This window comes from Alternaria dauci, chromosome 1 (assembly GCF_042100115.1).
Source record: "Alternaria dauci strain A2016 chromosome 1, whole genome shotgun sequence".
NCBI lineage: Eukaryota > Fungi > Ascomycota > Dothideomycetes > Pleosporales > Pleosporaceae > Alternaria > Alternaria dauci.
In genome coordinates this window covers 2,812,482-2,834,541 of record NC_091272.1, presented here as the reverse complement: position 1 = coordinate 2,834,541, position 22,060 = coordinate 2,812,482, and the positions used below count along the sequence as shown (strand labels likewise).

Sequence of the window (22,060 nt, the reverse complement as noted above, 5' to 3'; positions counted from 1 at the left end):
TAAGAGGAAGCGAACATGTGCGATGCATAAGCTACTTAGGATAGCTTATGTCAAAGCCGAGTATGAGACGATGAAATGGCGTTGACAGGGATCCATGGAGATTTACCTAGAGGGCATACTGGGAAAACATCCTGAACATGATTTACAACGTAGTAACAAACCAAAAACAGCTGTCGATGTTGCAAGAAAATAGCATGCGGAACAACGGTCAAAAGAGAGGTGGCTATAGTGTAAAGTTTGGAGCGAAAGTCAGAAGATCGGATGACGCCGCGCAGTCTCGACGCGCATCCCTTCTCGGCTAGCGCGCCATGCTGATAAGCCGCAGGGTCCGCGCTGGTTCCTGCTCTAACGCAGTCGTCGTCTTATCGCCAGGCACGCGTTACACGTGCACCCATCACATTCGCCATCAGACGCCTTCTGACTGGTCCCCGGACAGCCGATCACCATGATGCCCCAAACGCGGCCCTGCGTGACCTCGCCCAGCGTGATGCCTGGTACTGCGCCATGAGTGGCTATGGCGTCCGTCCCTTTCATCCCCCCATAAACACCCATCGCCAGCGCCGTCTTCGGCCTTCCCATACTACACCTACGCACTACCTGGCCACACCTCCACACCTCTTCCACCAGTCGATTTGCCTAAAAGACATCTCGGCCTCTCCGTTGACGCATCTACGGCTTTGGACTCGGCGGCGGCCATCCAGACTAGAGAAACGACCTTCCGCATCGAGGGACAGTGTATCCGCTGTCTGCGAATCAGCGACGACAACGTGAGAGCGTGTAATCTGAGCTGCCGTTACGGGAAGGATTGAGCCGCAAAAGGCTTGTATATTCTTGTTTCACGGCGCCAAACCATCTCCTCCGTGCTTGCAGTAGTACAAGGCGAGCGGGAACATGCCGGCCATGCTAGACTCCCTGGTGGGAGCCGCGAGGGAGAGGGTACATAACGCGGCGGCTTCCACGGCAGAAATGCTGGCAGCAGAATCAACAGCCATGCCTTCTCTCAGGACACTCAGCAAGATCGCCCTCGGTGGTGCGCAAGTCATCCTCGGCAATGGAGGACGCGTTCTGGGTGAATATACGCAGACTTGCCCTAATGCTCAATTGAGCTGCCACAACACCACCGTCGTGGAGAACCTATGTTGCTTCAACGCGCCAGGTGGACAGATCCTCCAGACACAGTTTTGGGATACTGCGCCTGCTACTGGACCAGAGGATAGCTGGACAATCCATGGCCTATGGTACACATCTGCCCTTCAGCTCCCATTCACTATGCACGAACGCTAACAATCCCTGTCCAGGCCTGACCGCTGTGACGGCACCTACGACGCAAACTGCGACTCGACGCGCGCCTACTCCAACATCACTGCCATCCTCAACTCCTTTGGCGCAACCGACCTCCTCTCCTACATGTCCACTTACTGGAAGGACTACCAAGGCAATGACCAGTCCTTTTGGTACCACGAGTGGGCCAAGCACGGAACTTGCATCTCCACGCTAGAACCCGAGTGCTACAACGACCACAAAGCGACAGAGGAAGTCGTCGATTTCTTCCAAAAGACCGTCGACGTCTTCAAGACACTACCGAGTTACGAGTGGCTGGCCGCAGCAGGCATCACGCCCAGCACAACCAAGACATACACTTTCGCCGCCATCCAAAGCGCCATCCAGGCCAAACGGCCCGGTGTCGAGGTAACGCTGGGCTGCAAGTCCGGTGCGCTCAACGAGATCTGGTACCATTTCGATGTTCGTGGCAGTGTGCAGACTGGCCAGTTTGTTCCTTCAGACCCTGATGGCACAAAGTCCACCTGCGCTCAGACTGGAATCAAGTACCTGCCCAAGAACGCAGGCTCGTCTCCTCCATCTACCACTACCACCGTCGGCGGACCTGCGCCAACATCTACTGCTGCGCCTGGCACGCCTTTCACTGGCAAGGGGTACCTCAACATCCTTGTCAACGGAGTCAAGAAGGGTTGCATCATCAGCAAGGGTACCTGGTACACGACCGGCACATGTGCGACTTTCACAGCTGCCGACGTGGACAGCGGCTTCACGCTGTCGAGCTCAAAGGGCAAGTGCGCAATCGTTGGTGGAGCGCTATCTTGCGATGTCTCTAGCAGCGCGACTGGTTTCACCAACGTTGATGGAAAACTGGCTGCTGGCGGTAACGCGCTCTGGTCCGCAGACAAGGTTGCCTCTGGCAGCACACAGCAAACCGTGTACGCTGGCGGAGACCACTCCGCCACGTTTGCCATCACCTGGCAGTCGGTGTGAAAGCCGCGGGTATCGGCATAAATTTTATTAGTTTCCATCAATATGAATACAATAGTCATACCGAAGAGTTTGAGTCGATTTTTTACATTTGGTGACCAAGACCCACTGGTTAAGCAGCGCATCTAAATCGTCAGGTATCTCCTTTTCATCGTCCTAATCATATCATTCCTCATAAATTCCCAAAGTGGTAGAGCTGTTGAATTTGCCAGTCCAGAATTTGCCTTTTTGTTGAAACACCATATCCTGCTTGGAGAAAGAAACGCCATGGTACGCCGCCCAGTCACGAAAAAAAAAAGCTCCAAGTAGGCTTAGACGGGCAGAGGGAAGGTAACGGCCCAGGCCGCAATCTCCTTCTTGAGGTCGTTGATCTCCTGTACCTCGCCACTGGCAACCTTGCTCTTGAAGTCCTTGAGCTTGTTGTTCTCCTTGGGGAGCTCGCCTTGGATCTTCTTGCACAGCTTGATGCACTGGTCAATGTAGTTGGCAATCTTCTTGAAGTCCTCCTCACCAAGACCACGCGAGGTCATGGCGGGCGCTCCGATGCGGATACCCATGGGTGTGAGGGCCGACTTGTCACCGGGAGTGGTGTTCTTGTTGCAGGCAATGTTGACTTGCTCAAGAACGGCCTCGACACGGGCGCCGTCAAGGTTGAAGGGCTTCAGGTCGAGCAGAACCATGTGGTTGTCGGTACCGTCGGTAACGAGCTTGTAGTCCATGCTCTTGAAAGCAACCTCAAGGGCCTTGGCGTTCTTGATGACCTGCTGCTGGTAGAGCTTGAAGTCCTCAGACTGGGCTTGCTTGAGCGCAACCGCGAGCGCGGTGATGGTGTGGTTGTGGGGACCACCCTGGTGACCAGGGAAGACGGAGAAGTTGATGGGACCCTCAAGGTCGTAGAGCGTCTCCTTGCCAGTCTTGGGGTCGGTCTTGCGCACGCCCTTGCGGAAGAAGATCATGGCACCACGGGGTCCGCGGAGGGACTTGTGGGTGGTGGTTGTGACAATGTCGCAGTATGGGAAAGGCGACTTGTTGACGCCTGCGGCGACAAGGCCAGAGATATGGGCCATGTCCATCAGGAGGTAGCAGCCAACCTTGTCGGCAATCTCGCGCATGCGGGCGTAGTCGATCTCACGGCAGTAAGCGGAGGTACCGGCGACGAGCACCTTGGGACGGTACATGAGGGCGTTCTGCTCAAGCTGGTCGTAGTCGATGAGGCCGGTGTCGAGGTTTACGCGGTAGGGGAAGGTCTCAAAGTATGTAGAAACAGCGGAGATCCTGTCTCTGGTCAGCTTACGCTCCCCTGTACAAGTGACTCGTTTTGTACGCACTTCCTCTGGGGTGTCTGGTAGCCGTGGCTCAAATGTCCACCATGAGGCAGGTCAAGACCCATGAGCCTGTCGTGTGGCCTCATAATAGCCTGGTAGGCCTGGAGGTTTGCCGGGCTGCCACTCAGACACTGTACATTGACTCCCCACTTCTCAGAGTCCAGGCCAAAGGTCTCGAGGGCGCGCTTCTGGCAGAGCAACTCGATAGAGTCAATGTGCTCGTTGCCACCGTAGTACCGGGCACCGGGGTAACCCTCAGAGTACTTATTGGACATGGGCGAACCGAGCGCATCGAAGACAGCGCGGGAAGTGACATTCTCGGAGGCGATGAGGAGAATGGACTCGCGCTGACGCTGGATTTCCTTCTCCTACCCGAATTGTTAACATGTGTAGAATAAGCGCATGGTAGAGGAGACTCACCATAATCTGAGCGACCTCATTGTCGGTTTCCACCAGGGACTTCTCCATGAGCTATGCTGAGTGAGCATGGTGCATCTTCATTGCGATGTGAGGGGCAACATACGTCCTGGTGGGACTTGGGGAGCGCATAACTGGACATGACAGGCAACTGAACGTAGAGTCGGTGTTGGAAAAGGGAGTGAAGAGTAAGGAACGGAGGACAGTAGGAAAAGATTATACGGGCTTTAAGCAGTCAGAGCCGTCAGACCACTAGACGTCCCTCTCATGCTAACCCCACCAATTTTTCTGGACGCGACAAAATGCTCTAGGCTCGCTTAGGTATGGCGCCATCGATAATTGCATTCTGCGGCCGGTCGTCGGAGGGATTCGGACAGGCTCTTTGCATTTGTGAAGTCAGACATCTCTTCATTGTATGCGCAGGTGCAACGCGTAAGTGCGGTATTGAGGGTAGAGTGAACGCTTTCCGCTTTCGGGATGCAAATGGCAGCTTGACTGGCGGCTCCGCTACTCCCCGCGTTTGGCCCCTCCACGATGCGAGAATACCCCGGCATGCCCAAGGGACCAAAGGAGACCTTGTACGCAAACGCTTCCACTGCCAACCGTCGGACAAACATCACCATACATTAGGCAAAAGCTTCCTGACTTGACGTGTCCAATTCTCATTCTTTCATTTACTACATAAATACAGTCCATCGCAGCGTTTCTTTCCGTCGAGTCGTTCCTCCTTCATCTAACATCCTTGTTAAATTCCAATATTCGCTCATGGATCAAAATCGATCTGATGCAAAAGCCCCAACGCCGGGTTTGCCAAACAAAAAGCGGTTCTGGTCAGCAAGCTGCCATTGCGTCGCCAACAGGGTATGTAACAGTAACTGAGCCGAAGAAGTGAAGGCCGAGTAAGCTCGGCAGCAAAATTACACAATCGCGCCAACAAAATGCTCATCTTCTCGTAATTATTTTTTGAAAGTATTCTCAGCTGTGTCGGCCCTCTTAGTCGTTGTCGGTAAGACGGTCGAGGACAATGATGCTGAGAATCATAACGAGCAACCCGATGGTTACTATTATGAGTAGGACAAAGCCGAACCATCCAAGAACCATGGCTGATGTACCGACACCGGACTTGACGCTACCGTTACCCAGGTCTTGCACAATGGTTGCGGCAGCGACAGATGCTGTATGTTGCCACAGTACGGATACCAGGACGAAGATGGATGAGATGAAGATGAGCGCAAGGGCGACTTGGGAGACAGGCCTTGAGGGAAAGGGCTTGACATCGACGTCAGATCCAGTTTGCTCGTCTCTCTCCTCGTGCCATCCGGGGAAGGTGGCAAGGAGGATGAAGGTGAAGAAGGCGAGGATGATGGCGACAATGAGCAAGTAAGGGAAGACAACAGCGTCCTTGAACGTGGCAGCGACCCAGACGAGGTTCAGCGGGTCCTGGTCGACGGAGACATTGTCGACGAGCGCTGTGGCATTGTTGGAGCAAATGAAGCCGCCGCCGTCGCGGTTGATGCAGATGCCGAAGTAGCCAACGCGCACACCGAGCTGTGCGTTGCCGACAATGTTGGCAATTGCGGCTGTGACACCAGGGTCGACTTGTTCAGGCGCGTAGGTGGGTGTGAACTGTTCGTACCACATGGAGATGAGGAAGATGCCGGGGATGAGCGGTGAAGTGGATGAGCATCCTGCTAGTAGCAATGCTGTTGATTGTTAGCTGTCGTCTTTGGGCAGGCTTTCGTCGCAACTTACAAAGCAATATTATGGCAATTGCAATAAGAATCATGAGAACATGGTGGAAGCCAAGAAACGGTATTAACCCTGGTGGTTGTTAGTTGCGGTCCCTCGCATAGAGATGTGCAAATACTCACGTTGCATGCTCACCGCGAACCGTAAGTTCGCCATTATGAATGTGCGTTTCCTTCAACTGCGCCGGATAGGCTTCGTATTCTCCCTGCGCCCCCAGAGGGCCGGGTGAGATGAGCGGGGGAATGCACTCAGACAGCGGCTGGTGGGGTCGTCTCTCTCCTACAAAGGTGCGAGAGAGTGGGAGCAATGGGGTCTTGTTCCGCGTGTTCGAGGGCCGAATGCGGAGTGCGGGTCGGTGTGCGGTGCGCTCGGCTTGACTGCTCTTGCAGCGTCGGTCGGGATGTGCACTGCGACAATGATGGTCAGATTTCTCCTGCGTGGAAGAATGATCAAAGTGTGTGCGGTAGCGTGGAATGTGACTTCTCTCTCTGCTTGCAGCGACTGATAGTTTTGCTGTTGCGAAAATGGTGATGGCTGGTCTGAAGTGGCTGGAGGTGGTTGGCTTAGTCTATCAACAAAGCGGGTTGTCGAGGGGACAGGACACGAACGTCATGCCCGCCAGCCAATGGCACGCCTGCGCTACTGGCGACCCGGGCTCGTTCCTGCATTAGACGCTCCTGTTAATGTCCCTGTCCAGCCTCTGCAATTCCTGCGACGCGACGTGGCGGCTTGCGTACGGCACCACCTACTGTCCTGCAGCGACCGCCCTTTCGTGCGCGCCATGGTTGAGCCTTCCAGAACGCGCCGTAGCGCCATGCACTTCAACACACCCGCCGCGACACCTCATACCGCCATCCTACGGTATATAGCAGTCGGTGTGCCGCCGACAGTGCGCGGCCGGAAACTCAACAACAAAAAGCACCATCGACCTCGATGCATCCTGAACGCTTTGCCATGGCGTTTGGTCAGGGCCGGGCTCTGCGTGTTGAGTAGCTCCAAGCACATGGTGAGGCCGTAGCCGGTACTATCACGTGGCCGTCTCGACAAGTACCTAGACATCCAACAGTGGCTTCTTGCTGCCTGATTGCACGAGCATCCTGAACTCAGGTCCGTATCCTCTTTGGCCCGGCTCGGGCCCTGAGTTATCACCCGGTGGCCCTGCAGCGACATCTCCCGACAACCTGCTCTTGCGGAAGCTTGCGCTGCACCCTGCGAACTCGAAGGTAGGGCAGGCCGTACTTCTCTTGTAGTTTGTAGACCTGTCTCGACCATGATCAGTCGTCAGCCTTCAATGATTGCGCAATCTGAATCTCGTCGTACGTCAGTGATCAGCGGACTCATTTCGTGGAGATGATAGTCAGATGCTAGATGCCAGCTTACCAGCAAGCAATGCGCTCCGTTGACCTGGCGATCGGACCTGGAGCTTGATTGTACCCTGCGAGACGGGATGATGTCACCAACTACCTCGGCACACGTGGAGTTGCGCATCCGGCGCAGGGACCAGTAACCTTGCCCCCACCACAAGATCAACCCTCACCTAACAACTTTCACGATGCGTATGCTCGTAGACTAGACACTAGCTCCGATCTTTGTTGGAAATACCTGAAGCATGGCAGGTGGCTTGACGGCCAAGTGTACGGACCGCCACTCTCTCTCAGCTAGGCTGCTTTCATCACGGGTCAACAAACTTGCTTCCATCGTTGATCTCCATCACCCACCCCTGTTCATTCGCCTCTCATATTACTATCCAAACAAGTGAATCAAAAGGGCCTATCGCGAAGACAGACTGAATCTCTGCCTTGTTAGATTGCCAACAAAATGACGTCCTAGATTGTTCTCGGCATACGACGTGGTGTGTGGCTGCGCTGTTACATTCCCAGCACATGGCAGTCTCACTCCTGCTGCGACTGCGAATAGGAGTCACGACATATGACGTAGCTGCCTGAGACATGAAGAGCATATAATGAGCACTCAATCCGGCACTGAAGATGGCCTTCATCAACAACTACACCTGCAAATTCAAACATCAACTTGAACCATCATCTACCTACACACACACACACACCTTATCCCAAAACAACTCAAAAATCAGCCAACATGACCGACGTATTCCGCAAAGACACTTCCACCAAGCTCTCTGAGAAGATGGTACGTCTCCTTCATCGATCCCCCACTACTTCACTCTCCTAACAAATGTACCAGCAACCTCAGTCTTCCAAGTCCACTGCCACCAAGATCAAGGAGTCCATCACCGGCACCGGCGATAAGATTGCTCGCGAGGTGCAGCCCGACTCCTCAAAGAGCAACTCTCAGTCCACCATGGACAAGATCAGCCGCTCCAAGGACAACAATGTCCACGGCTCCACTGGCGGTAGCATTGTCGACAAGACCAAGAACGCTCTTGGCCTCGGTCACCACACCACTCACACCCACCACAACGGCTTGTAAGCATAGTGCTTGCACTTGACGGTGGAAGGAGGAACGAAATACCCAAACAAGGCTCCATGGAATAGGATGGACGTGTACTTTTATGTAATACTTTGCCTGCGGGTTAATGAATTAATGCCTTACTGACTATTACTTGATTGAGTTGAATCTTCATTCTCTGTGCCGTTGAATATATAGTCTTTTCTTGAAGATGTTGAAATCAGCGTGTTGAAATCAGCGACATTGCGCTGGCATCATGCAGTTCCCGATATTCGGTATTGAGAGCAAGACAGGCATGCCTGGAGTAAGTAATAGTGACATATTCCAATACCTACATGTTGCAAGACCAACAATAGTCTTCTCGTCGCCGATAATATGCATAAAGTCGTAAACATTGGACAGATCAAACGTATGCGTACGTTAGAGACTGTCCCATCTCTCCCTCCCCTGAAAAAAGTCGAAATCCATCGCACACCTAAGTAGGCATTGCCATGACACCGGACCATCCAGTTCCAGTTCCAGCTCCTGCCCCTCCACTCCTGCCACCACGACCAGAAGAATTGCTGGCCGTTGCCCCGCCTCCTGAAGCTCTACTGCTACCACCCTTTGAGGCTCGCTTCTTCACGCCACCAAAACTCTTGTTGAAATTACCAGAGGCCCTCTTGCGGGACGCGGCCTTCTTCTTGTACCCGGCTCCGTACGCTCTAGACCCTCCCCTCGCTGCTGGCGCCTTGGCCGCTTTGGTAGACGGGGCGGGACCGCCACCGAGCTGTGTGTATCGATTGTTAAAGTCTGCGACGTCTTGATTCTGGAACTGGCTGAAGTGATGACTTGTATGGACCGCGCCGTCATCATCATCGTCATCGTCCTCACCGAGATCGCCGTAGAAGGACTCGTCCTCAGATTCTTGTGCAATAGGCACCACTTCTTCGTCTTCGCTACACAAGTCCACAACGAGCCGATGGTTCTGGTCGTCGACTTCCTCGTCATCGTCATCATCATCATCAATCTCGTGGATGGTCCGTGATTGTTGAAGTCGACGATTGCGAAGCTGCGGATTCCTAGGCACTGGTGGGTCATCTCCATAGACTTCCCTGCTGTTGTTGATCAAGGCCAAGAATTGCTTGCCATAGAGATCCACCATTTCGGGCCTAATACCAGGGATAGTCTTCATCTCATCCAGATTCATGGGCAAGTCAAGACCCATCTCACGAAGTACAGTGTCTGTGAAGATCGCTTCGCGGTGACCTTTCCTCTCTTGCAAGGCCGTTCTCATCTTCTTGGCTCCAGTCATGAAATCGTCCAAGACATCCTTTTGTAGCTCTGTAAGTTCTGCAGTTCGTTGATCTGCAGTAATCGGAGTCCCAACACCCTTTGCCTTGGTAGCCTTTGATGGTTTGGCAACGCGTATTGGCGCAAAGTCGTCCTCGACAACGAGATCGTGAGTCTGGTATCCACGCGTGGTTTTGTTGCCCATAGGATGCCGAGGAATACCAAAGCCGTCGTCATCGTCGTCGTCGTCGTCCTCTCCATTGTAAGCAAATGACCGAATCTTTTGCTTAGGCGCGCGTACAGGGGAATCGATATTAGTCGACGGAAACTGGGTCTGCTGCTTCTTTGTCTTGGCTGCGGGTGCTTTTGCGCGTGCTTTCTTCGGTGACGAACGAACTTGTAGCTTCAGTTGCTTTCGTTTGCTTTCGTAGTCATTGCGTGTCGAGGCAGGCTGCAGCGGTCAGTATGTTAACCATGATCAAGGCCGTAGATACGTACGTGTAGGTAATTTGTGGCGAAGCCGACTTTGTTCACCTTGCTTCTTTCCTTGAAAGCCCCGGCATCAAGCAAATGCTGGAAGATGCGTTCATTGTCACCTCGTTCCAGATCCTTGCCGTAGCCCCAGCCGTACTCTTCCAGTCCCGAGCGCTTGATCTTGGCGCTGCTCGCGCCACGGAATGCATCTACGCACTGATGCATTGTTACGTTGTCCTCGTGCACCTGACTTACGAGCTTAATGGCCATGGCAGCATAATCTGTAAGATCTTTTGTAACGAATGTGGCGTCCGAACGACAATTGTCGCAAGTTGAGTTGCACTTAGAGGCATCGAATGCTTCACTAAAGTATCCGAGCACTTGAGCGCGTCGACAGTCGGCTTTGTTTTCGCAGTACTGGACAACGGTCCGTAGCATATCACTCAGTCGCTGCTTCTGTTCCCAGCTTCCTTCACCTTCTTGAATCATTTTGTGTAATATCCTCGAGTCGGCATACTGATAGTACAAGTAGCACTCTGAACGCTTGCCGTCACGCCCAGCTCGTCCAGTTTCTTGGTAGTAACCTTCCAAACTTTTAGGGAGCGAGTGGTGAATAACGTATCGTACGTCGGCTTTGTCGATGCCCATACCGAAGGCGATGGTAGCCACAATGACATGGTACTCGTTCTTTTGCCATTTGCGTTGAACATCGGAACGGTCGGCGGAGTCCATTCCTGCGTGGTAATGGTAGGCACGGATACCCGCCTCGGACAACTTTTGGGCCACTTGCTCACAACTCTTCCGCGACAAACAGTAAATGATTCCGGATTTTCCAGTGTACCTCTCTTTGATCAGATCCGCAATACTATTGATCATACCCTTGGATTTTGGTAGAACCTCGTAGGACAAGTTCGGACGGTTGAAACTCTGGGAGAACTGACGGCAGCCCTGAATGCCGAGGTTGGCCACTACATCAGTACGAACGAGTTGGGTCGCAGTTGCAGTCAAAGCGATGACAGGTACTCCAGGGAGTTGGCGGACAACGTCTCCAAGTGCCTTGTAATCTGGTCGGAAATCATGACCCCACTGACTGACACAATGTGCTTCGTCGATTACGATACGGGCAAGGTTTCCCCCAGAATGCAGTTGCTGGAAAGCACTGATCATTCTCTGGTTCTTGCTAAGCATTTCAGGAGTCAGATAGAGAATCTGTATGAATTGCTGAGGATCCCGCTGGCGTAGCCCATCCATGATCATGCTCTTTTGCGCGGCGGTGGACTCTCCGTTGATCAGAAACGCTTGCATCCCGAAGCGTTGTTTGCAAGCCTGCACCTGATCCTCCATCAAACTCAGGAGCGGAGAAACTACGATAGTAACTCCCCGTGTCTTGCCTGAAGTGATCACCGATGGAAGTTGGTAGCAGAGCGATTTGCCACCTCCTGTGGGCATGAGCACGAAGCAGTGTTCGCCCGATAGTGTAGTGTTGATGGCTTCCAGCTGTCCTGGGCGAAATCCTCGCAGGCCGAAACGACGAATGAGCGCGGTCCTGAGATCCTGCGACCACGGGAAACTCATTCCAGGGTGGTTCTTAGCAGGCATATTCAGCTGCTGCTTCTTCGGCGAAGATTGCTGGTTTTGTTTAGGCTGGACCTTGTTGGTGGAAGTCTCACGGAACACTTCGCGAGATTTTGTTGGTACGCGACTCTCTGCACGCTCGCCTTTCCAATCAAACTCACCCGGCGCCTGGTTTTCGATATTAGTAATCTCGTGAAGGAAGTCATCATCATCATCGGGCCCAAAATCTTCACCGAAATCATCATCGTCGTTTATCTCGATAGGCTGGTGAGACTCGCCCATGTTCTTGCCGAACAAGCTTTCCTCTTCGAACTCAAGCTCTCCAAACTCATCTGGTACATGTTGCGGAGCCGCCGGTTTTGGTTTCCTTGGGGATGTTCGACGCTCTGGCGTCTCGGGTATCCGATGAGATCGCTCTCTTGACTTTCCTTTCTGCTTCCCTGATGTATTGTCATCCCCGCGGGCACGAGACTCCAGGATTGACGGTGGTAGAGGAGACGCAGCTACTTGCTCTTCGGCGAAACGAATACGGCGAGTGGGTGTCCAAACTTCCTGAACGCCAATCTCACTTGGTTTGTTATATTGTGTCTGGGGAATCCGGTTCGACCCTACATCTCTTGAGGCCTTAGGAAGTGGTCGGATCGGACTTGCTTGAGTCGATTGTATGACCACGTTGCGGTTGTTTTTCGACTCTTTTTTGACAAGAGGCGTTGGCTGTTGCTTGATGGCCGCCAAATCCAATAAGTAGAACATCTCGATCTGTATGTCCTCATTCATCTTGAACAGTTTGCTGAGGGTTTCGCCATCTGCTGCATCAAACTGGCCAATGTTCAAGTCATCCTCTAGCTTCTGCTTAACCCTCTGGCGCTCCACTATAAGTTCGTCCTGTTTGGCCTTCAGAGAGACCAACTTCTCTACTGCATCCTTTCGCGAGCGAGCACATTCCATCCTTTCCTGTTCGCTGGGATCAGGCTTGCCGAATTCAGACAGATGTGCAACGAATGCGGCTCGGGCGCTGTCCCATGCCGAGCTTGCAGCCTTGAGGTGCTTTTGCAATCTTGGACCTTCAGTGTTAAGAAAGGCCTCTATCGACTCTTTGATAGCATCTCTCTTTTCCTTGGGAAGCTCAGAAGAGCTCGGTATGCGTTTGGCGGGTGCAGGGGCGGACTCGGTAGCCTTTTTGGGAGACTGAGACTTTGCTGGGGTAGGCATGGAAACCTCTTCCGGCTGATATGGGCTTGGGCTTCGTATGGGCTTCGAAGGCGACCGTATAGGGAGCTGTGTCTGACTAGCACCTCTGCCAGGGCCAGTCATCGGTGTCTTTTCGCGTACTCTCTTGGTCGCTGGCGTGGGTGACTTTGTCCGAGACTGTGTGTCGAAGTCCATCTCATCCAATGCGCCGAATTCATCGTCCTCAGAGTCCAAAACTGCATGCCCAACTCTCTTAGTGCCAGTAGTGTGTGAAATTCGGCTCTTTCCGGTCGTAGTCTCCACCGTCACAGGATTGTTCTTCCGGGGCGAAGGACTACTTGTTTGCTTCCCTATCTTTCGAGCGGGTGCAATATCAGAAGGTACGCGGCTCAGTGACTTGCGCTTGCGGGCCTGTGAGGATGTCGCATTTCCAGCGTTCGCCATCTGTCGCTCCTCTTCTTCTAGTTGTAACATGGCCTCCATGTCGTCATCTCCAGCTGTCGCAACGTGCTTTGGCCGTCTCCCTGCCCCATCTACAGTGGCTGAGTAAGGCGGAGGAGGGCTGTCCGGGGCCATGACCATATCATCAATGTCCGGGAAGTCGTCGAAGTCGTCAGACTCTGGACTGAGCGCGGGAGCCTTTCGAACAGGTCTGGGAGACTTGGTGTGACGGAAGTCCGCTTCGTACTCGTCGCTCTTCCGTTTTCTGCTCTTGGGCGTGCGCATTGGAATCGGCGAAGAGCAGCGTGTATCGTCTCCGGTGAGGTCGATTGAATCGACATCAATTGGCTCGTGGTACCTGGTCCTCGCAGTAGTTTGTTGAGAGGCGGGAGTGTTTTCCACGGTGGACCCGGTGAACTTCCTTGCACTCGCTGAGGAATCTTGCCGATTGCCCCTGGGACCTCCTGTGTCGCTAGGCTCCCTCCGCTCTCTGCTCGATGGGTTCGATGCAGAAGCATATTCGGGCAGCCCCGCTATGATCAGTCTCGGCTTTCCACTCGCGGGTGTGTTTCTCAGTCTTGCCATGTCTGAGGCCACGTTTTCCGTCTCTGGTGGATTGTGTATATCGATGGTTCTTGTTCGAGCGAGAGCGTGGGGTGGAGCGGGTCGTGCGACTGGTAGTGCTGGTGGGGGTGGTGGCGCGGCGGCAGCTTCAGGCTCATTGTATTCTGTATCTTGGTCCAAAAATGAAGAAGACTGTTGTGGGATCGCCGTTGAATTCGTCGGGACTGCGTCGGGATCGTATACAACAGGTGAAATCGCGGGTGGAACGAAAGGCTTCTCAGCGATCAACCACTTGAGATGTTTGCTAAGATTGTTCTGAGGCATGAGAGCGTCGCATCGTTGGTGTGGGAGCCCGCATGGATGTTCTACGCGTGCATCTGCATGGGCGTCGCGGTTTTACGGGCGGGATGGTGGCGATGTCATCGATAGTGCCGTTGACCGTGTTGTGCTAACGCCGCAACGCGACCGCGCTAGCACCAAATCACGTGCAGGATCCCGAGATGCCGAACAGCGCGCTGGCGCTCTCGAGTGGGCCTGCCGCTTTGCACTCAGACATGCCGCTCTGTACATGCACCCGCCAACACACATGTAGCAAATCACAAGGGCGCTACATCTATTTGATGTACGACAGTTACCAGCTCCATCCACCCGAATATGGCGCAAGTTGCGAAGCCACCAGCCGCTTCCAGGTGGCCTAACTACTTCAAAATCTAGGCTCTGAGTAGGTAGAGTCATATGTCGCGTCGTATTGGAGAAAGTCCTCGCGCCGATAACTCTGTTTACCGAATCAATCACCAAAACTGATCCACCCACTTGCGTAAAGTCTACCCTCATCACGTAAAACACCAAGCATCGATCATGGAAGTCATGGAGAACGAGCTGTTCCAAAGGCTCTCTGCTACAATCGCAAAGATACACTCAGGTCCTCCGCCTACTGATGTGCTTCCGTCCACGACTACATTGAATGACGCTCGCTCCAAGCTTCAATCTCACCTCCCCAGCCAAGGCGTCGGGCTCGAAGAGAGCATACGTCACTTGCAAGAGGACCTCGCTCCAGCCTTTAACGGCTCTTCTCGCTCGCCAAACTACTACGGCTTTGTGACAGGTGGCACAACACCAGCAGCACTCCTTGCCGACAACCTGGTCTCAGCATACGACCAGAACGTACAAGTCCATTTGCCAAATGAGACCATAGCCACAGATGTAGAAGACCGAGCCCTTTCTCTACTCTGTGAATTGCTCAACTTCGAACCAGAGCAATGGCCGCATCGCATATTTACTACCGGCGCAACGTCAGCGAATATCCTAGGTCTTGCATGCGGACGAGAGTACGTGATTGCTGAGGCCTCGGCGCACCGTACCGATGCAGAGATTAGTGTTGGCGAGCTTGGTATTGTTGAAGCTATGCGGAGTGCAGGGATTGACGACATCCAAATATTGACCACGGTACCGCACTCATCGCTAGGAAAAGCGGCGGGTGTACTAGGCCTTGGTAGGACGAGTGTTAAGTGTCTGGGGCAGTCGGAAGCACCACACAAGTTTGACATGCAGCTGCTCAAGAAATCACTTGAGCAGCCTGGCGCAGCATCTATCGTTGCCGTTTCTGCGTCGGAAGTCAACACGGGAGTCTTTGCCACCTCGGGTCTCAAAGAGATGGAAGAGATACGCAAGCTGTGCGACAGTAAGTAGTGTTCTTGTACGAAATACAGGTGAAACATACACTAACTGCGTGCACCAACGTCTAGTGTATGGAGCGTGGATACATGTCGATGGCGCATTTGGGCTCTTCGGCCGCCTCTTGAACTCATCGACTTACTCTTCAATCACCCAGGCTTGTGAAGGACTTGGGCTTGCAGACTCAATCACAGGCGATGCACACAAGCTGCTCAACGTACCCTATGACTGTGGCTTTTTTCTCTCTCGACACCGCAATATCGCCGAACGCGTATTCCAAAATCCCAACGCTGCATACCTGGCTTCTGGAAATGATGCAAACGCCATCATGTCGCCACTCAACATCGGACTTGAGAACTCTCGGCGCTTCAGGGCGTTACCCGTCTACGCCAATCTTGTTGCGTACGGCAGAGAGGGTTATCGTGCGATGCTGGAACGGCAGATAGATCTTTCACGAGGAATCGCAAAATATATCCTGGAAAGCGATGGGTATGAGCTCCTGCCTAAGAGCAACGCTTGCCACGAAGACATCTTGAAAGGAATTTATATCATCGTACTGTTTCGTGCAACAGACGAAGAACTGAACAAGCAGCTGGTCAATAAAATCAAGGCGACAAGGAAGATATACGTGTCAGGTACAGCATGGGAGGGGAAGCCGGCGTGTAGGTTCGCAATCTCCAACTGGATGTCAAACGCTGAGAGGGATTTACCAATAATCAAAAAAGTGTTGCAAGATGTAGTATCGGGGAAAGAGGGTGAATAGCCGCACTATCTGATCGCTTCCCGAACCACCATAGGGGTATAAGCGTTTTACATATCCTCCATCTTGTACACCTCGTATGCGGGTTCTTCGTATGGATGTGCTCTGCGTGTATTAATAATGTTTGTTTGGTGGCACGAAAGGACGAACTCACTTCTTCAGCGCTTCTACCGCTTTGACAGCGGTATCACGCCCCATGCATATAGCCTCGATTCTATACTCATCTACTTCTTCCAATTCACCAACTTTGCCAATCTACACAACTAGTGTCAGTGCGAAATGCCGACCATGGCTTCAAGTTTACCTGGGACCTGATCAAGATGGATAGAAACCTACATGTGGATTGGCAGCATCGCCCGGCCTGAACTGTCCGGTTCCTCTGCTAGTAAAGCAGCATTCGGTGTAGCCGGCTGGGCCGGGGAAACGTCCCGCGCCGGCACCGAAGATGGCAGCCTTGCAGGCATTGGCGGCGGAAGGAGGGACGAAGAACACAAGCTTAAACTTTTGCAGAGTTGCTGCCATGATGACGCTAGGGGAGATGGCAAGTATGCAACCGAGTAGGCTGAGAATTACAGTGATGCGAGAGTGCTCTGGCTGGTGTTTGAGGCGGGGCTGCAGTTATTGCAGATGCACGGCACCATACATGGCATTGGCATCCAAGTGTAACCTCGGAATCCTGGTCCAAGATGTACGGGCAAACAGATGGAGTCTAGACGTGTTGGATGGATCAGGGACAGAATCAAGACGCGGACCAATTCTGCATCACGTAGATTCTACAGGTCGTCTAACAGTTGAAGGCACAGGGGCAGGTGGGGCGCGCGGGGCTGACACGTGCGCGGGTGTTTGTTTACGCTTTTGTCAGTCCAGGCTAGGCAAGTGTCAAGTCGCACAAGGGCACAAGGGCACAGCGCGCAAACGGCCTCCAACCACGGCAAACCCACCGTCATAGCGACAACCCATGGCTTCAATATCCCCGCGGAAGTCGACGCGTGCCGCTGCAACGCGCCGAAAGGCACCCGTTGTCGACGATTCGGACCACGAGGAGAACACGACACCCACGCCCGAAGTCAAGCAGGAGGCAGAGGAAGAGGCATTCACACCGGCACCAGCACCAGCACCAGCACCAGCACCGCTCAAGACGGGACGGGGGCGGGGCAGGCCACGGAAGGCTGCAGCCCAGAATGAAGAAGCGACACCCAAGCCCACGACGAGACGGCGCACCCGCGTCACCGAGTCGGTCGAGCCCACGCAGACACTCACCCCCGCGCCAGAGAGGAGCACCAGGGCGGCCTCGCCCTCCAAGGCAGTGCCCAAGAGGCGTGGGAGGAAGCCGCGTTCCTCTGTTGCGCCAGCACCCGTCGAGGAGGACTCCCATTTGCTCACGCCTGAGCCCTCGATATCGCCCGAGCCTGAAGTCGAACAGGCCTCCGAAGCCACGGTTACACCAAGTTCACCGCCTGCTGGTGCTGGAAACGACACTGCGGATCATGATGCGGACGATGCGGCGAGCGACGTGACAATGAGGGATCGATCGCCTGAGCCGGCACCCGAGCCAGAACCCGCGCCCGAGCCAGTTGCTGAGGTTACACAGATAGAGACGAAAGAGGAGACACCCATACCAGAGCCCAAGATGGAGGTTGATTCACTACCAGAGCCCTCGCCGCCAGTCAAGGCCGCTGAGGAACTTAGCACACAGCAAACCATGCTTGAGCCCATAGATATCGTCGTCAAGAGGCGAGCGGCTGCCATCCCAGGCTTGCACGACCCAGTGGCGCCCAAACAGCGGACAGTCATTACCTGGCTCGTCCTCAACAACTTCAAGAGTTATGCTGGCCGACAGGCGGTTGGACCCTTCCACGCCTCCTTCTCCTCCGTCGTGGGCCCCAACGGTTCCGGAAAGTCAAACGTCATCGACTCGCTCCTGTTCGTCTTCGGTTTCCGCGCAAGCAAGATGCGACAGAGCAAGCTTTCCGCCCTCATCCACAACTCGGCCGCCTTCCCAGATCTGGACTATTGTGAAGTCGAAGTCCACTTCCAGGAAGTCAAGGACCTTCCAAACGGCGGCCACGAAGTCATCCCCGACTCGCAGCTCGTCATCTCCCGCAAAGCATTCAAGAACAACTCGAGCAAATACTACATCAACGGGAAGGAGTCTACGTTTACCATTGTCACGACTCTACTGAAAGACCGGGGTGTGGATCTCGATCACAAGCGCTTCTTGATCTTGCAGGGTGAGGTTGAGTCGATTGCGCAGATGAAGCCAAAAGCACAGGGCGAACACGACGATGGTCTGCTCGAGTACCTCGAAGACATCATCGGCACGTCCAAGTACAAGACACCCATTGCTGAGTCTGAGGTCGAAGTGGAGACCCTGAACGAAATATGTCGGGAAAAAAGCAGCCGTGTGCAGCACGTCGAAAAGGAGAAGAGCGGACTGGAGGAGAAGAAGAACAAGGCGCTTGCCTACATCCGTGACGAGAACGAGCTGGCCTCGAAGCAGTCCACCCTCTACCAGATCTACATCTCCGAATTCGATGACCACATCCAAGTCACACAAGAGTCCGTCGGTCAACTCCAGGCGCAATTGGACGAGGAGTTGCAAAAACACCAGGGAAGCGAAGAAGAGATCAAGGAGCTAGAGCAACAATACAAGAGGGGCGTGAAAGAGTGCGAGCAACTCGAGAGGAAGAACCAGGAGTATCAGAAAGAGGTGGCCCGTGTCGACAAGGAAACGGTCAAGTTCGAAGAGAAGAAGAAGTTTCTGGCTGGCAAGCAGAAGAAGCTAGAAAAGACCAAAGAGACAAGTGGCTATGGTCGTTCGGAAGCGGAGAGTCTCGCGAAGCAGTATTCCGCGGATGTCGAGCGCTACAGCGAGGAGATTGCTGAGCTTGAGCAGAGCATGGAGCTCGAAGCAAAGGAGCTCGAAGCTGTTCGCAAGAGCTTGGCCGGCAAAACCCAGGGTCTCTCGGACGAGATTGCAGCCAAGCAGAAGACTTTGGAACCTTGGAGCGCCAAGATCAACGAAAAACAATCGGCTATTGCAGTCGCACAGAGTGAACTAGACATTATGCGTGAGCGTGAGAATGCTGGTGCAAAGGGTATTGCCGAAGTCGAGGCGAAGATTGAAAGCTTGGAAGAAGCCAAACAGACCAAGGCTGCCGAGCTTGACGAATGCAAGGCCGAAAGGAAGCGTGTCGAAAAGGAGGTTCGGAAGACACAGGCTAAGCTTGAGGAGATAACTCAACAAGAGCCAATGCTGAGGTCGAAGCTTTCTGGCGCCAGGGCCAAGGCCGACGAGGCTCGTGCGAGCCTTTCGTCAGCTCAGACCCAGGGCAATGTCCTGACAGGCCTCATGCGCTTGAAAGAATCAGGGCGTATTGATGGCTTTCACGGTCGACTCGGAAACCTTGGTACCATCGACCAGAAGTACGATGTTGCCATCTCTACAGCCTGCCCACAGTTGGACAACATGGTCGTAGACACCGTGGAGTCTGGTCAGCAGTGCATTGAGTACCTTCGGAAGAACAATCTCGGTCGCGCCAACTTCATTCTTCTGGACCGCCTCGCGAAGCGTGACATGTCCCCGGTTCAAACACCCGAAAACGTGCCACGTCTTTTCGACCTTGTGAAGCCCAAGCACGAAAAGCTCAAACCCGCCTTCTTCCAGGTTATGACAAACACGCTCGTAGCCGAGAACCTTGATCAAGCCGAGCGTATCGCATATGGCGCAAAGAGATGGCGAGTTGTCACCCTAGACGGCAAGCTTATCGACACCGCCGGTACCATGAGCGGCGGTGGAAGCAGAGTGGTTAAGGGAAAGATGTCCTCCAAGCTTGCGTCTGACGTCTCGAAAGACCAAGTTACAAAGCTTGAGCATGACCGGGATACGCTTGAGCAGACTTTCGCCGAGTTCCAGCAAGAGCTGCGGGAGCTTGAAACTGCGCTGAGAGATCTCAATCAGCAAATACCTGAACTGGATACCAGGTCGCAAAAACTTGCGCTCGAGCTAGAGAGCTTTGATCGCAACATTGCAGATTGTCAACGCCGCATCCAGGAGCTGGGTAATGAACAAACATCCACGAAGACTGACAAAGGGCGCATCGCATCCTTGGAGAAGAACATTGCTTCAATGGAGAAGGAGGTCTCCAAGCTCCGTGCCGAGACTGAAGACATCGAAGCCGAGATCAAGGGTCTTCAAGACAAGATTATGGAGATTGGTGGAGTCAAGCTACGAGGTCAGAAGGCCAAGGTTGATGGTCTGAAGGGGCAGATCGACACCCTGACCGAGCAAATATCAAATGCCCAGGTTGCCAAGTCAAAAGAAGAGAAGCAGCGCGCTAAGCACGAAAAGGCGCACAACGATGCCATCAAGGAGCTGGAAAAGCTTGCTATCGATGCGGAGAAGGTTGAAGAGGACATGGCTTCGCAACAAAGTGATATTTCCGGAATTCGACAACAAGCCGAAGATGCGCAAGAAGAGCTCGAAACTAAGAAAGAGCAGCTCCAGCTGGTCAAGAAGGATCTTGATGAGAAGTTGGCGGAGCTCAACGAGACGCGTGCAGTCGAAATCGAGATGCGCAACATGCTTGAAGAGAGCCAGAAGACTCTGAATGAGTACCAGAAGAAACAAGCTTACTTCCATGACAAGCTGAGCAAACTCGCGTACCAGAACGTTACCGATCTGGGCGAAGAGCTAGAGGGTGAGGGCCAGGGCCTTCCATCTTACAGTAAAGACGAGCTTCAAGACATGGATAAGGCCACTCTCAAAGACCAAATTGCCCACTTGGAGAAGAAGAATGAGTCCACGCAAGTCGACCTAGCTGTCCTCGCCGAATATCGCAAACGTGTCGAAGAGCACGCTGCACGCTCCACAGATCTCGCCACTGCCGTTAGCGCCCGCGACGCCGCAAAGCATAAATGCGAAGAGCTCCGACGTCTCCGCAAGGAGGGTTTCAAAGCCGGATTCGACATCATCACCGCCCGCCTCAAGGAGATGTACCAAATGATCACCATGGGTGGTAATGCTGAACTAGAATACGAAGATACGCTTGATGCCTTTTCCGAGGGCATTCGCTTCTCCGTCATGCCCCCGAAAAAGTCATGGAAGAACATCAGCAACCTGTCTGGTGGTGAGAAGACGCTGAGTTCTCTGGCCTTGGTATTTGCTCTACATCACTACAAGCCTACGCCGTTGTATGTCATGGATGAGATTGACGCGGCCTTGGACTTCCGAAATGTGAGCATCGTGGCGAGTTACATCAAAGAGAGGACGAAGAACGCTCAGTTTATTGTCATTTCTCTCAGGAACAATATGTTTGAGCTTGCGTCGCGGTTGGTGGGCGTTTACAAGGTCAACCATATGGTAAGTTCATCTCACACATCAAACGGGTTAAGCATCAGTTACTGACTACAAGCAGACGAAGAGTGTTACGATTGAAAACAAAGACTACATCACCGGACGGGCTTGATTAGTCGATGATGGGCAACGATGGCTCTTGCATTTGGTGTTTGGCGCTGGTAAGCTCGTGGGCATGCATTTGGTATGTAGCGGGTTAGGTTGGGCTGAAAAACATGATACCACACTCAGATATGTGCAGTCTAGTACTGAATGAATGCAATGTTGGACGTTTCTACATCTACGACAACACAATCTCTCTCGATAAAACGATTGCAAACCTGCAGTCCAAGTTAGCTTTCCTCTGCCCCCTGGTGCCGCTCGACTTTTTGAGTGAGAATAGTGCGAGGAGCCCGGTTTCACTTTCTCCGCCACTTTCATCAGTCATATCCCTGGGTGGACAATCCTAGTATCTGTTTACCCAACAACAGAACTTGCCCACTCCTATGCTGCTACGGTCTCGTGACTCGCATACACTCTCCGCCCGTTGCTTTCCAGCTCTTGGTCTTAGCCTTCCTCACTAACCTA

The 22,060-nt window shown here is 53.4% G+C and overlaps 8 protein-coding genes across 8 annotated transcripts; 4 read left to right on the top strand and 4 right to left on the bottom strand.

The window, feature by feature from the left end:
• Positions 1-966: 966 nt before the first annotated feature.
• ACET3X_000881 (uncharacterized protein) lies at positions 967-2,271 on the top strand (the record flags this gene model as incomplete). Its single annotated transcript, XM_069448225.1, has 2 exons — positions 967-1,238; positions 1,299-2,271. The coding sequence occupies 2 exons, from the start codon at positions 967-969 to the stop codon at positions 2,269-2,271; spliced, it is 1,245 nt and encodes a 414-aa protein (XP_069311123.1).
• Positions 2,272-2,579: 308 nt separating this feature from the next.
• ACET3X_000880 (uncharacterized protein) lies at positions 2,580-4,152 on the bottom strand (the record flags this gene model as incomplete). Its single annotated transcript, XM_069448224.1, has 4 exons — positions 2,580-3,543; positions 3,597-3,961; positions 4,014-4,064; positions 4,117-4,152. The coding sequence occupies 4 exons, from the start codon at positions 4,150-4,152 to the stop codon at positions 2,580-2,582; spliced, it is 1,416 nt and encodes a 471-aa protein (XP_069311122.1).
• Positions 4,153-5,003: 851 nt separating this feature from the next.
• Positions 5,004-5,915, bottom strand: ACET3X_000879 (uncharacterized protein; the record flags this gene model as incomplete). The annotated part of the gene is made up of 3 exons (XM_069448223.1): positions 5,004-5,713; positions 5,763-5,831; positions 5,882-5,915. 3 exons carry the CDS (start codon positions 5,913-5,915, stop codon positions 5,004-5,006), a joined length of 813 nt encoding a protein of 270 aa, XP_069311121.1.
• A 1,941-nt stretch (positions 5,916-7,856) lies between these two features.
• Positions 7,857-8,207, top strand: ACET3X_000878 (uncharacterized protein; the record flags this gene model as incomplete). The annotated part of the gene is made up of 2 exons (XM_069448222.1): positions 7,857-7,907; positions 7,962-8,207. 2 exons carry the CDS (start codon positions 7,857-7,859, stop codon positions 8,205-8,207), a joined length of 297 nt encoding a protein of 98 aa, XP_069311120.1.
• A 454-nt stretch (positions 8,208-8,661) lies between these two features.
• ACET3X_000877 (uncharacterized protein) lies at positions 8,662-10,157 on the bottom strand (the record flags this gene model as incomplete). Its single annotated transcript, XM_069448221.1, has 2 exons — positions 8,662-9,909; positions 9,957-10,157. 2 exons carry the CDS (start codon positions 10,155-10,157, stop codon positions 8,662-8,664), a joined length of 1,449 nt encoding a protein of 482 aa, XP_069311119.1.
• Positions 10,158-14,561: 4,404 nt separating this feature from the next.
• Positions 14,562-15,392, top strand: ACET3X_000876 (uncharacterized protein; the record flags this gene model as incomplete). The annotated part of the gene is made up of 1 exon (XM_069448220.1): positions 14,562-15,392. One exon carries the CDS (start codon positions 14,562-14,564, stop codon positions 15,390-15,392), a length of 831 nt encoding a protein of 276 aa, XP_069311118.1.
• Positions 15,393-16,187: 795 nt separating this feature from the next.
• Positions 16,188-16,659, bottom strand: ACET3X_000875 (uncharacterized protein; the record flags this gene model as incomplete). The annotated part of the gene is made up of 3 exons (XM_069448219.1): positions 16,188-16,242; positions 16,292-16,392; positions 16,474-16,659. 3 exons carry the CDS (start codon positions 16,657-16,659, stop codon positions 16,188-16,190), a joined length of 342 nt encoding a protein of 113 aa, XP_069311117.1.
• Positions 16,660-17,095: 436 nt separating this feature from the next.
• ACET3X_000874 (uncharacterized protein) lies at positions 17,096-21,605 on the top strand (the record flags this gene model as incomplete). Its single annotated transcript, XM_069448218.1, has 2 exons — positions 17,096-21,499; positions 21,555-21,605. 2 exons carry the CDS (start codon positions 17,096-17,098, stop codon positions 21,603-21,605), a joined length of 4,455 nt encoding a protein of 1,484 aa, XP_069311116.1.
• Positions 21,606-22,060: the final 455 nt, after the last annotated feature.